This window comes from Oncorhynchus masou, unplaced genomic scaffold, assembly GCF_036934945.1.
Source record: "Oncorhynchus masou masou isolate Uvic2021 unplaced genomic scaffold, UVic_Omas_1.1 unplaced_scaffold_2266, whole genome shotgun sequence".
NCBI classification, from domain to species: domain Eukaryota; kingdom Metazoa; phylum Chordata; class Actinopteri; order Salmoniformes; family Salmonidae; genus Oncorhynchus; species Oncorhynchus masou.
The window spans coordinates 1311-12500 of NW_027008736.1; the positions used below are offsets into that span (position 1 = coordinate 1311).

The following is an 11190-nucleotide window of genomic DNA, read 5'->3' on the forward strand; positions in this document are numbered from 1 at the left end:
TGTGGTGGGGAGTGTGGTGAGGAGTGTGGTGGGGAGTGTGGTGAGGGGAGTGTGGGGTGAGGAGTGTGGTGGGGAGTGGGGTGAGGAGTGTGGTGAGGGAGGTGGTGAGGAGTGTGGTGAGGAGTGTGGTGAGGAGTGTGTGGGGAGTGTGGGGTGAGTAGTGTGGTGAGGAGTGTGGTGAGGAGTGTGGGGTGAGGGAGTGTGGGGTGAGGAGTGTGGTGAGAGTGTGGTGAGGAGTGTGGTGAGGAGTGTGGTGAGGAGTGTGGGTGAGGGAGTGTGGTGAGGAGTGTGAGTGAGGAGTGTGGGGTGAGGAGTGTGGTGAGGAGTGTGGTGAGGAGTGTGGTGAGGGGTGTGGTGTGGAGTGGAGTGTGGTGAGGAGTGTGGTGAGGAGTGTGGTGAGGAGTGTGGTGAGGAGTGTGGTGTGGAGTGTGGTGGGGAGTGTGGTGAGGAGTGTGGTGAGGAGTGTGGTGAGAGTGTGGTGAGGAGTGTGGTGAGGGAGTGTGGTGAGGAGTGTGGTTAGGAGTGGTGAGGAGTGTGGTGAGGGTGTGGTGAGGGGTGTGGTGAGGAGTGTGGTGAGGAGTGTGGTGAGGAGTGTGGTGAGGAGTGTGGTGGGGAGTGTGGTGGGGAGTGTGTTGAGGAGTTGGTGGGGAGTGTGGTGAGGAGTGTGGAGTGAGTAGTGTGGTGAGGAGTGTGGTGAGTGAGTGTGGTGAGGAGTGTGGTGGGGAGGGAGTGTGTGGTGAGGGGTGTGGTGTAGGGGGTGTGTGAGGGGTGTGGTGGGGAGTGTGGTGAGGAGGTGGTGGGGAGTGTGGTGAGGAGTGTGGGTGAGGAGTGTGGTGGGGAGTGTGGGTGAGTAGTGTGGTGAGGAGTGGGTGAGGAGTGTGGTGGGGAGTGTGGTGGGGAGTGTGGTGAGGAGTGTGGTGAGGAGTGTGGGTGAGGAGTGTGGTGGGGGAGTGTGGTGGGGAGTGTGGTGAGGAGTGTGGTGGGGAGTGTGGGGAGTGTGTGGGGTGGGAGTGTGGTGGGGAGTGTGGGGTGAGGGAGGTGGTGGGAGTGTGGTGAGGAGTGTGGTGAGGAGTGGGTGGGAGGTGGGGTGAGGGTGTGGTGAGGAGTGTGGTGAGGAGTGTGGGGTGAGGAGTGTGGTGAGGAGTGTGGTGAGTGTGGGTGAGGAGTGTGGTGAGGAGTGTGGGGTGAGGAGTGTGGTGAGGAGTGTGGTGAGGAGGTGGTGGGGAGTGCAGTGAGGAGTGGTGAGGGAGTGTGGTGAGGACTGTGAGTGAGGAGTGTGGTGAGGAGTGTGGTGAGAGTGTGGTGAGGAGGTGGTGAGGGGGTGTGGTGTGGAGTGGAGTGTGGTGAGGGAGGTGGTGAGGAGTGAAATGGAGGGAGTGTGGTGAGGAGTGTGGTGGGGAGTGTGGTGAGGAGTGTGGTGAGGAGTGTGGTGAGTGTGGTGAGGAGTGGGTGGGGAGTGTGGTGAGGAGTGTGGTGGGGAGGTGCGGTGAGGAGTGTGGGTGGTGAGGAGTGGTGAGGGTGTGGTGAGGAGTGTGTGGTGGGGAGTGTGGTGAGGGTGTGGTGAGGAGTGTGGTGAGGGGTGTGGTGAGGAGTGTGGTGAGGGGTGTGGTGAGGAGTGTGGTGAGGAGTAAGGGAGGAGGATCTGAATGATGAGATTAAAGTGACTTGGTTGTGATGATGAACAATGATAAAGTCCTATTCACTTTAAAAACACCCTGGAAGGTTCACAGTCCCAGTGACATCCTGACGTCTTGGTAAACACAGATACTGTAGATAGGAGAGAAGGAACTGTTGTTGTACCAGTGTTCTTCATGACCAGCAGCACAAGGCAGCTTATAGTAGAATAAACACACTGTGTATAGCAGTTTATAAAATAAATATCCTGGAATACATTCTCCAGTAGCTTCCTGTTATGTCTCCCCTGGGATTCTATTGTTTCAACAGTAAACAATCCCATACATACAGGGCTGAACCAGGGACAATTAATAATGCTAGTTAACAAAATGGCACCCTATTTCTATGTAGTGCACTACTCTGACCAGGGCATATGGTGCACTATATAGGGATTAGGGTTCCATTTGGGACCCAGTCACTGAGTAGAGCAGACCAATGGGGATGCTGGATATTATGCTTCTTGGTGTTGATAAAGCAAAGTGTCCTCTCTTGTAAACAATTAAGACAGAAGATTCATCTTTCTCTTGGGAGGTGGAAAATCGGAATGATCTTATTGTATTATACAGTATAGCCGTTTCTCTTTGTCTAGAACCAGTGTGTTTATGTGTACTGAATTCACTCACCAAACTGTTTGCGTATGTGCGTGCCTGCCTCCCTGCCTGCCTACGTTCACATGAGCATGTGTGTGTATTCTGACTGTGTGTATCCTGACATTGTGTGTGTGTGTGTGTGTGTGTGCTGTGTCCCTCCTCCAGAGTCTGTGTTTCCGTATCCAGAAGATGATGGAGGTGTACAGGCCAGAGTGGTGTGAGACCAGAGAGGACTGGTCTGTCTTCCTCTTCTCTCCTCAGAACAGGTCTGTCTGTCTGTCAATCCCTGTTTTCACTCATTCACTCTTTCATTTCATTTCCGGCTCAGCACTAACACCCCTGATACAGCAATTCAAGGCTTTGGTGTTTTGTTCAAAAATGGTTGAATCCGATGCATTTGTGCTAGGCTAGAACGAAAGCCTGCACAGCCTGTGGATCCCCACTCCCCGAGAGAAGAATTGCCGAGCACCACCTTATCAGAATGCCTGCCTCATTAGTGTATGGATCTCTGTCCCTGAGGTAGCAAAGGGAGGCTTCCCATAGTGATCCTCTATCTGTTGGTCAACAATAAATCCACCTCAGGGCTCAGAGATGGAGCTCAGGCTGGAAGGCATTGCAACAGTGTTCTGTTAGCTGTGGAGGTACACTGTATATACAAACGTCTGTGGACACCTCTTCAAATGAGTGGATTCAGGCTGTTTCAGCCACACTAGTGGCTGACAGATGTATAAAATCAAGCACACAGCCATGCAATCTCCATAGACAAACATAGGCAGTAGAATGGCCTTACTGAATAGCTCAGTGACTTTCAAGGTGGTACTGTCAGAGGATGCCACCTTTCCAACAAGTCTGTTTATTACATTTAGAGCTGCCCTGGTTAACTTTAAGTGATGTTATTGTGAAGTGGAAACAGCTAGGAGCAACAACGGCTCAGCATTGAAGACGTAGGCCACACAAGCTCACAGAATGGGACCAACGAGTGCAGAAGCGCGTAAAATCGTCTGTCCTCATTTGCAACACTGCCTCTGAAGCAACGTCAGCACAATAACTGTTTGTCGGGAGCTTCCATGGCCGAGCAGCCGCACACAAGCCTAGGATCACCATGCCTAATGATAAGCATTGGCTGGAGTGGTGTAAAGCTCTTGGTGGAGAAGGAATAATGGTCTGGGGCTGTTTTTCATGGTTCAGGCTAGACCCTTTAGTTCCAGTGAAGGGAAATCATAACTCTACAGCATGCAATGACATTCTAGATGATTCTGTGTTTCCAACTTTGTGGCAACAGTTTTGGGGAGGCCATTTCCTGTTTCAGCATGACAATGCCCCCTTGCACAAAGGGAGGTCCATACAGAAATGGTTTGTTGAGATCGGTGTGGAAGAACTTGACTGGCCTGCACAGAGCCCTGTCCTCAACCACATCTAACACCTTTGGGATGAATTGGAACGCAGACTACAAGTCAGGCCTAATCGCCCATCATCATTGCCCGACCTCGACAGAGAGACCCAGAGAGACACAGAGTGTCTCTGTGTCTCTCTCTGTGTGTGTATCTCTGCTTGTCTCTCTGGGTCTCTGTGTGTCTCTCTCTCTCTATTGTAGTGGTGTTTCTATGGAGCATGGTGCCTTTACAACGCCAGTTAATCAGGAATTGCTTTGAAAAATGAAATAATCAGAGAAAATGGGGCTATTATCTGACTGAATGATGAGCAATCCCCAGTTCTCTGTCAATGAGGCACAATAATGGGTTTTAATCAGTAGCGATGTTACAAAACACATGTTTTTAAATTGTTTATCTTTTTCCTCTTGCTCTCTTTCTCTTCCTTTCTGTCTCCCAATACCACTCCCTCTCTCTCCACTATCTCCCTCCTCCCCACCTGCCTGCCTCCCTCTCTCAGGTTCAGGCGGGTATGCCAGTCCATCATAGCCTACAAGATGTTTGACTATGTGGTGCTAGCGTTCATCTTCTCCAACTGCATCACCGTGGCTCTGGAGAGACCCAAGATCATGCAGGGCAGCCTGGTCAGGGATCAAAGTTCACCACTAGGTTTCAACCATACAAATATAATTAGTGGTGTCAAGTCAATGATCTTCTATTTCCATCATCTCTCTCTTTCTCCCTCCATCTCTCTCTCTATGTATAGGAAAGAGTCTTCCTAACCATCTCCAACTACGTCTTCACAGCCATCTTTGTAGCAGAGATGACGCTCAAGGTATAGTGATGTGCTTAATGTGTGTGTGTGTGACTATTCTTGTGAACAAGAATAGTAAACAACTTTGACCAACTCAGGAAATGTTCTTAGTCCCTCAGGGTCAAATTCTATTTCTAGGGGGTTTAGGGTTACGGTTAGAATTAGAATTAGTGTTAGGGTTAGAATTAGGCTCAGGGTTAGGAGCTAGTATTACTGTTAGGGTTAGGTTTTGTGGTTATGGTTAGATTTAATGTTAAGGTTAGGAAAATAGGAAAATAGGATTTTGAATGGGACTGAATTGTGTGTCCCCACAAGGTTATTTATACAACACTGCGTGTGTGCGTGCGTGCGTGTGTGCGTGTGTGTGTGTGCGTGCGTGTGTGCGTGCGTGTGTGTGTGAGGATGCTTCCTAGTGTCCTTACTAGTCTTCTCCTGCCTTGGCTCTAATGACCTCTCAATCTCTTTCTTTTATTTTCTCATAGCGTCTCTATTTAGTGTATGTATTCTCGCTCTGTCTTTTCACTTAGTCTCTGTCTCTCTCTGTCTTTTCTCTTAGTGTCTCTGTCTTTTCACTTAGTGTCTCTGTCTTTCTGTCTTTTCACTTAGTGTCTCTATTTCTTTCTGGTCTTTTCACTTAGTGTCTCTGTCTCTCTCTGTCTTTTCACTTAGTGTCTTTCTGTCTTTTCACTTAGTGTCTCTGTCTCTTTCTGTCTTTTCACTTAGTGTCTCTATTTCTTTCTGTCTTTTCACTTAGTGTCTCTGTTCTCTCTGTCTTTTCACTTAGTGTCTATTTCTTTCTGTCTTTTCACTTAGTGTCTCTGTCTCTTTCTGTCTTTTCACTTAGTGTCTCTATTTCTTTCTGTCTTTTCACTTAGTGTCTCTGTCTCTTTCTGTCTTTTCACTTAGTGTCTCTATTTCTTTCTGTCTTTTCACTTAGTGTCTCTGTCTCTTTCTGTCTTTTCACTTAGTGTCTTTCTCTATTTCTTTCTGTCTTTTCACTTAGTGTCTCTGTCTTTACTTCTTTCTGTCTTTTCTTTTTCACTTAGTGTCTCTGTCTCCTTCTGTCTTTTCACTTAGTGTCTCTGTCTCCTTCTGTCTTTCACTTAGTGTCTCTGTCTCTTTCTGTCTTTTCACTTAGTGTCTCTGTCTCTTTCTGTCTTTTCACTTAGTGTCTCTGTCTCTTTCTGTCTTTTCACATAGTGTCTCTGTCTCTTTCTGTCTTTTTCACTTAGTGTCTCTGTCAATTTCTGTCTTTTCTCTTAGTGTCTCTGTCTCACAAGTAGTGATGAAGTCAATCTCTTCTCCCCTTTAAGCCTTGAGAGATGTATATACATGTTATTCATGTTAGCTCTCCGTGTACATTTAAGGGCCAGCCGTTTAAGTCTAGCTTATTCCTTGCCACCCATTCTAAAACTAACTGTAGCTCTTTGTTTGTGTTGCAGAATTAAAAATTACATAATTTGATGAGTTATACTTGGATGTGTAGTGTCAGTGTTTGTTGCTGGCATGTCATGACTAAATCTTGCCAGTGAAAAAATAATGAAAGTAGTTGGCAATATCAGTGGGTTTTGTGATGAATGAGCCATCTGATTCAATGAATGATGGAGCTGAGTTTGCCTCTTTGCTCTCAGAAAGTATTCAGACCCCTTGACCTTTTCCACATTTTGTAACTTTAAAGCATATTCAAAAATAAATTAAATTGTTTTTACCTCATCAATCTACACACAAAACCCCATAATGACAAAGCAAAAACAGGTATTTAGATATTTTGGCAAATGTATTGTAAATATGAATCTGAATTATGACATTTACTTTGTTGAAGCACCTTTGGCAGCGATTACAGTCTTGAGTCTTCTTGGGTAGACGCTACAAGCTTGGCACACCTGTATTTGGGGAGTTTCTCCCATTCTTCTCTGCAGATCCTCTCAAGCTCTGTCAGGTTGGATGGGGAGCGTTGCTGCACAGCTATTTTTAGGTCTCTCCAGAGATCGGGTTCAAGTCCAGGCTCTGACTGGGCCATGCAAGGACATTCAGAGACTTGTCCCGAAGCAACTCCTGCGTTTTCTTGGCTGTGTGCTTAGGGTTGTTGGAAGGTGAACCTTTGCACCAGTCTGAGTCCTGAGCGCTCTGGAGCAGGTTTTCATCAAGAATCTCTCTGTACGTTGCTCCTTTCATCTTTCCCTCAATCCTGACTAGTTTCCCTGTCCCTGCCGCTGAAAAACATCCCCACAGCATGATGCTGCCATCACCATGCTTTACCGTAGGGATGGTGCCAGGTTTCATCCAGATGGGACACTTGGCATTCAGGCCAAAGAGTTTCATCTTGGTTTCATCAGATCAGAGAATCTCATGGTCTGAGTCCTTTAGGTGCCTTTTGGAAAACTTCAAACGGGCTGTCATGTGCCTTTTGCTGAGGAGTGGCTTCCGTTTGGCCTCTGTACCATAAAGGCCTGATTGGTGGAGTACTGTAGAGATGGCTGTCCTTCTGAAGGTTCTCCCATCTCCACAGAGGAACTCTGGAGCTCTGTCAGAGTGAACATCAGTTTCTTGGTCACCTCCCTGATCAATGCCCTTCTTCCTCGATAGCTCAGTTTGACCAGGCGGACAGCTCTAGGGAAGAGTCTTGGTGGTTCCCAACTTCTTCCATTTAAAAATGATGGAAGCCACTCTGTTCTTGGGGATCTTCAATGCTGCGGACATTTTTTAGTACCCTTCCCTAGATCTGTGCCTCGACACAATCCTGTCTCGGAGCTCTACAGACAATTCCTTCAACCTCATGGCTTGGTTTTTTGCTCTGACATGCACTGTCAACTGTGGGACCTATATAGACAGGTGTGTGCCTTTCCAAATCATGTCCAATCAATTGAATTTACCACAGGTGCACTCCAAGTTGTAGAAACATCTCAAGGATAATCAATGGAAACATGATGCACCTGATCTCAATTTCGAGGCTCATATCAAAGGTTCTGAATACTTATTTAAATAAGGTATTTCTGGTTTTTACAATTTTTAATACATTTGCAAAAATGTCTAAAAAACTGTTTTCACTTTGTCATTATGGGGTATTGTGTGTAGATTGATGAGGGGAAAAATGATTTAACCCATTTTAGAACAAGGCTGTAAAGTATCAAAATGTGGAAAAAGTCAAGGGGTCTGAATACTTTCTGAATGCGCTGTAAACTTGCATCCTGGTATTACTTTATCTTACCTCGTATCTCTTTTTGTATTACGTTATTACTGCACTGTTGGGAAAGAGCTTGCCAGTAAGATTGTCCCTGTACTGATTTTCACCTGTGGTATCCTGTGAACGTTTATAATAGCAATTGCAAATAAACGTTGAAACTTGAATCTCCATGGGGAAAGGCAAAGAACTTACATTTGTGGAAACTTGCCTGGCAGAGGCCCAAGTATCTTTCCCCACGCACATTGAGGAAGACGGTTCGGAAGGCTAAATGAATGTCCAAGGGACACAGTTAGAGAATTGCAGAACTTGTTCATTTTGGGGTCACCAAGTCTCTAAAATCTACAATTAGACATCACCTCCAAGCCAACAGGCTATTTGGAAGGGCTGCCATGAAAAAAAGCCTTTATTGAGAACAACCAACAAATGTAAATGCCTGGAGTTTTCTAAACGGCATTGGCACTTGGATTGAAACCAGGTGCTATGCCAGATGACATGAAAATAGAGCTCTTTGGCTCTATCACACCAGTGGTGGGTTTGTCCCCGAAGGAAGGATGCATATGAGTTTCATTCTAAAACGCTATATATCCATTTTTTTAAAGAACTTACTAAAGAGATTGGTGTGTTTTTTCTCCATCTAATCATTGCATGGGGTTGTTAAATGACAGACATGTATTTGTTTGAAACCTATCACTATATGCTTTCATTACAGAGAGACAAACACACATAATTCGGTGCAAAATTAGATATATCCATCTCACTCGCAGAGAAAAAGTAGCACTGCAAGGTTTTACACAGTCAAATGGGACAAATAATGTCATTTTTTGTAAATAACTGTACAGATGATACATTTGTGACATCAAATGAATCAACGCAGTAATATGAGATCTGGGCCCTGGTCAAAAGTAGTACACTATATAGGGAATATGGTGTCATTTGGAATGAGGCCTATTTCTAACCAAACATTATAGCATGAGGCTATATTTATGACGTGTTGAATTTATATGTTAAATATACAGGATAAGAACATTCCATTCCTGCTAAACAATGGATCTATAGTTTCACAACAAAACCAGTTGTAATACACATCTAAAATCTATGAATTTAAAGGAGGACAGTAATATTTTACACACACGTGAAAAATGTATGGATTTATAGCGTTTTGGAAATAAACTCTTCATATGCAGAAAATAACCTAATTCCTACTGTAAAATATGGTGGTGGATCTTTGATGTTATGGGGGCTATTTTGCGTCCTTGTTAAGTTCATCTAGGACATTTTTGCAAAACCTCATTGAAAACCTGTGGTTTGAATTAAAGAGGGCCGTCCATGAGCGCAGACCGAAGAATATCAAGGATCTGGAAAGAAAGATTGATATGGAGGAATGGTCTAAGATCGATCCCTCCCGATGTGTTCTCCAATCTCATAAAGCATTCTCGAAACAAGCTCAGTGCCATTATCCTCGCAAGGGGAGGGTGCTGAAGCCCTGAAAACAGTGGTGCCAATCATTTTGACATGTATCTTTGGGACATTTTTTTATTACAGTACTTGTTTAGCTAAATGTTTTTCTCTGAGCTATTAATATAAAATAATATCATTTTCTATAAAGATTCACAGAATATAGCTCAGTATTTGTTGTATTTTTTGCTCATCTTTATTTATTTTGTATTTATTTCACCTTTATTTAACCAGGTAGGCCAGTTGAGAACAAGTTCTCATTTACAACTGCGACCTGGCCAAGATAAAGCAAAGCAGTGCGACACAAACAACAACACAGAGTTACACATGGGATAAAACAAACATACAGTCAATAACACAATAGAAAAAAAGTATATATACAGTGTGTGCAAATAAGGTAAGATAAGGGAGATAAGGCAATAAATAGGCCGTAGTGGCAAAATAATGACATTTTAGCAATTAAACACTGGAGTGATAGATGTGCAGAAGATGAATGTGCATGTAGAGATACTGGGGTGCAAAGGAGCAAAATAAATGACAGTATGGGGATGAGGTAGTTGGATGGGCTATCAACGGTGCCAATATTTTTTTTATCCCCTCCCTCCTCAATCTCTCCCTCTTTCTCCCTGGGAAGTCTCTACATTGAACTCAAGACAAGCAATTAAGCAATGACATTAATTCGCCATCAATCTTTCAGTTGCCGTCAATCTCTTTCACCGCGTCTCTCTATCCCTCCCTTTCTCTCTCTCTTTCTCCCTTCCCTCTCTCTCTCTCTCATTATATTCCACACTCTCTCTCCTCCCTCTCTCTCCTCTATTCCTCTGTTCTGTTCTCCGTGGAGGGTTCTGGCACAAGAGGGGGCATCAATTATGCAAACAAATCAATTATTGACCAATCTACCAGAGGAGCAACGGCCTTGTCAGGCCCCTGGCTGAGTGGAACACACCACCTCACGTCTCTGTCTCCTTCCTCTGCGTTTAGGCCTGATCATATTACTCCCTGTCTGTCCGTCAGTCAGCCAGCCAGCCAGTCAGTCAGCCAGCCAGCCTCTCCCCAGGCCATTGATATACGCTTACTCTAGATAGCCTGTAATAATATATATATATATTTATTGTCACATACACCAGATAGGTGCAGTGAAATGTGTTGTTCTACAGCGTCAGCCATAGTAGTACGACACCCCTGGAGAAAATTGGGGTTAAGTGCCTTCCTCAAGGGTACATCAAATGATGTTTCATCTTGTCGGCTTGGATATCCGGACCAGCGACCTTTCAGTTACTGGCCTATTGCTCTTACCACAAGTCTACCTGCCACCCTACAGTATACACACTCTGGGCTTCTGTCAGTATAGGCTGTCTATTCACGTCTGTCTCTCCCAGGCCTCGGTTATAGGCTTAGATACAATGTATTCAGATGCACTGGGCTCTTGTCAGTATAGGCAGTAGTCTCTGTCTCTGTTTCCCCAGGCCACAGCTATAGCCTTAGATATAATCATTAGTGAGCTCTTGTCAGTCTGTTTCCCCAGGCCACAGCATATAGCCTTAGATATAACTAGATCACCCTATTACACTGTACTGTGACACACTGAGCTCTTGTCAGTAGAGGTCAGTATATACCATTAGTGTCATGAGTTATTTGGACCTCAGTTTATACCTAGGGTTAGATAGTAGGATACAGTATACACATACTGAGTGCCTGTCAGTAGAGGCAGTATATACATTATTGTCATGAGTTATTTAGACCTCAGTTTATACCTAGGGTTAGATAGTAGGATACAGTATACACATACTGAGTGCCTGTCAGTAGAGGCAGTATACATTATTGTCATGAGTTATTTGACCTCACTTTATCAGGGTTGATAGTTATTTACTGAGTGCCTGTCAGTAGAGGCAGTATATACATTATTGTGAGTTATTTAGACCTCACCTAGGGTTAGATAGTAGGATACAGTATACACATACTGAGTGCCTGTCACTTTTGCACATCAGGAGATCACTCTATAACTAGCAATGCAAATGGATTTCTGATTTGAATAATATTACTATACAGATCATACACGTAATGTTCACTTGCTAGCTAACAATATGCTTTAATTTACAATGA

General features: G+C 44.7%; 1 protein-coding gene across 1 annotated transcript in view; it reads left to right on the top strand.

Moving 5' to 3' along the window:
• Window positions 1–2457: 2457 nt before the first annotated feature.
• LOC135533173 (voltage-dependent T-type calcium channel subunit alpha-1I-like) overlaps window positions 2458–11190 on the top strand; it is a gene marked incomplete at its 3' end in the record, with an annotated part of 62911 nt that continues 54178 nt past the window's right edge. Inside the window, exons 1-3 of the mRNA XM_064960577.1 lie at window positions 2458–2530; window positions 4155–4278; window positions 4401–4469. Coding sequence (XP_064816649.1) covers window positions 4192–4278; window positions 4401–4469 — 156 coding nt within the window. The remainder of the gene's footprint in view (window positions 2531–4154; window positions 4279–4400; window positions 4470–11190) is intronic.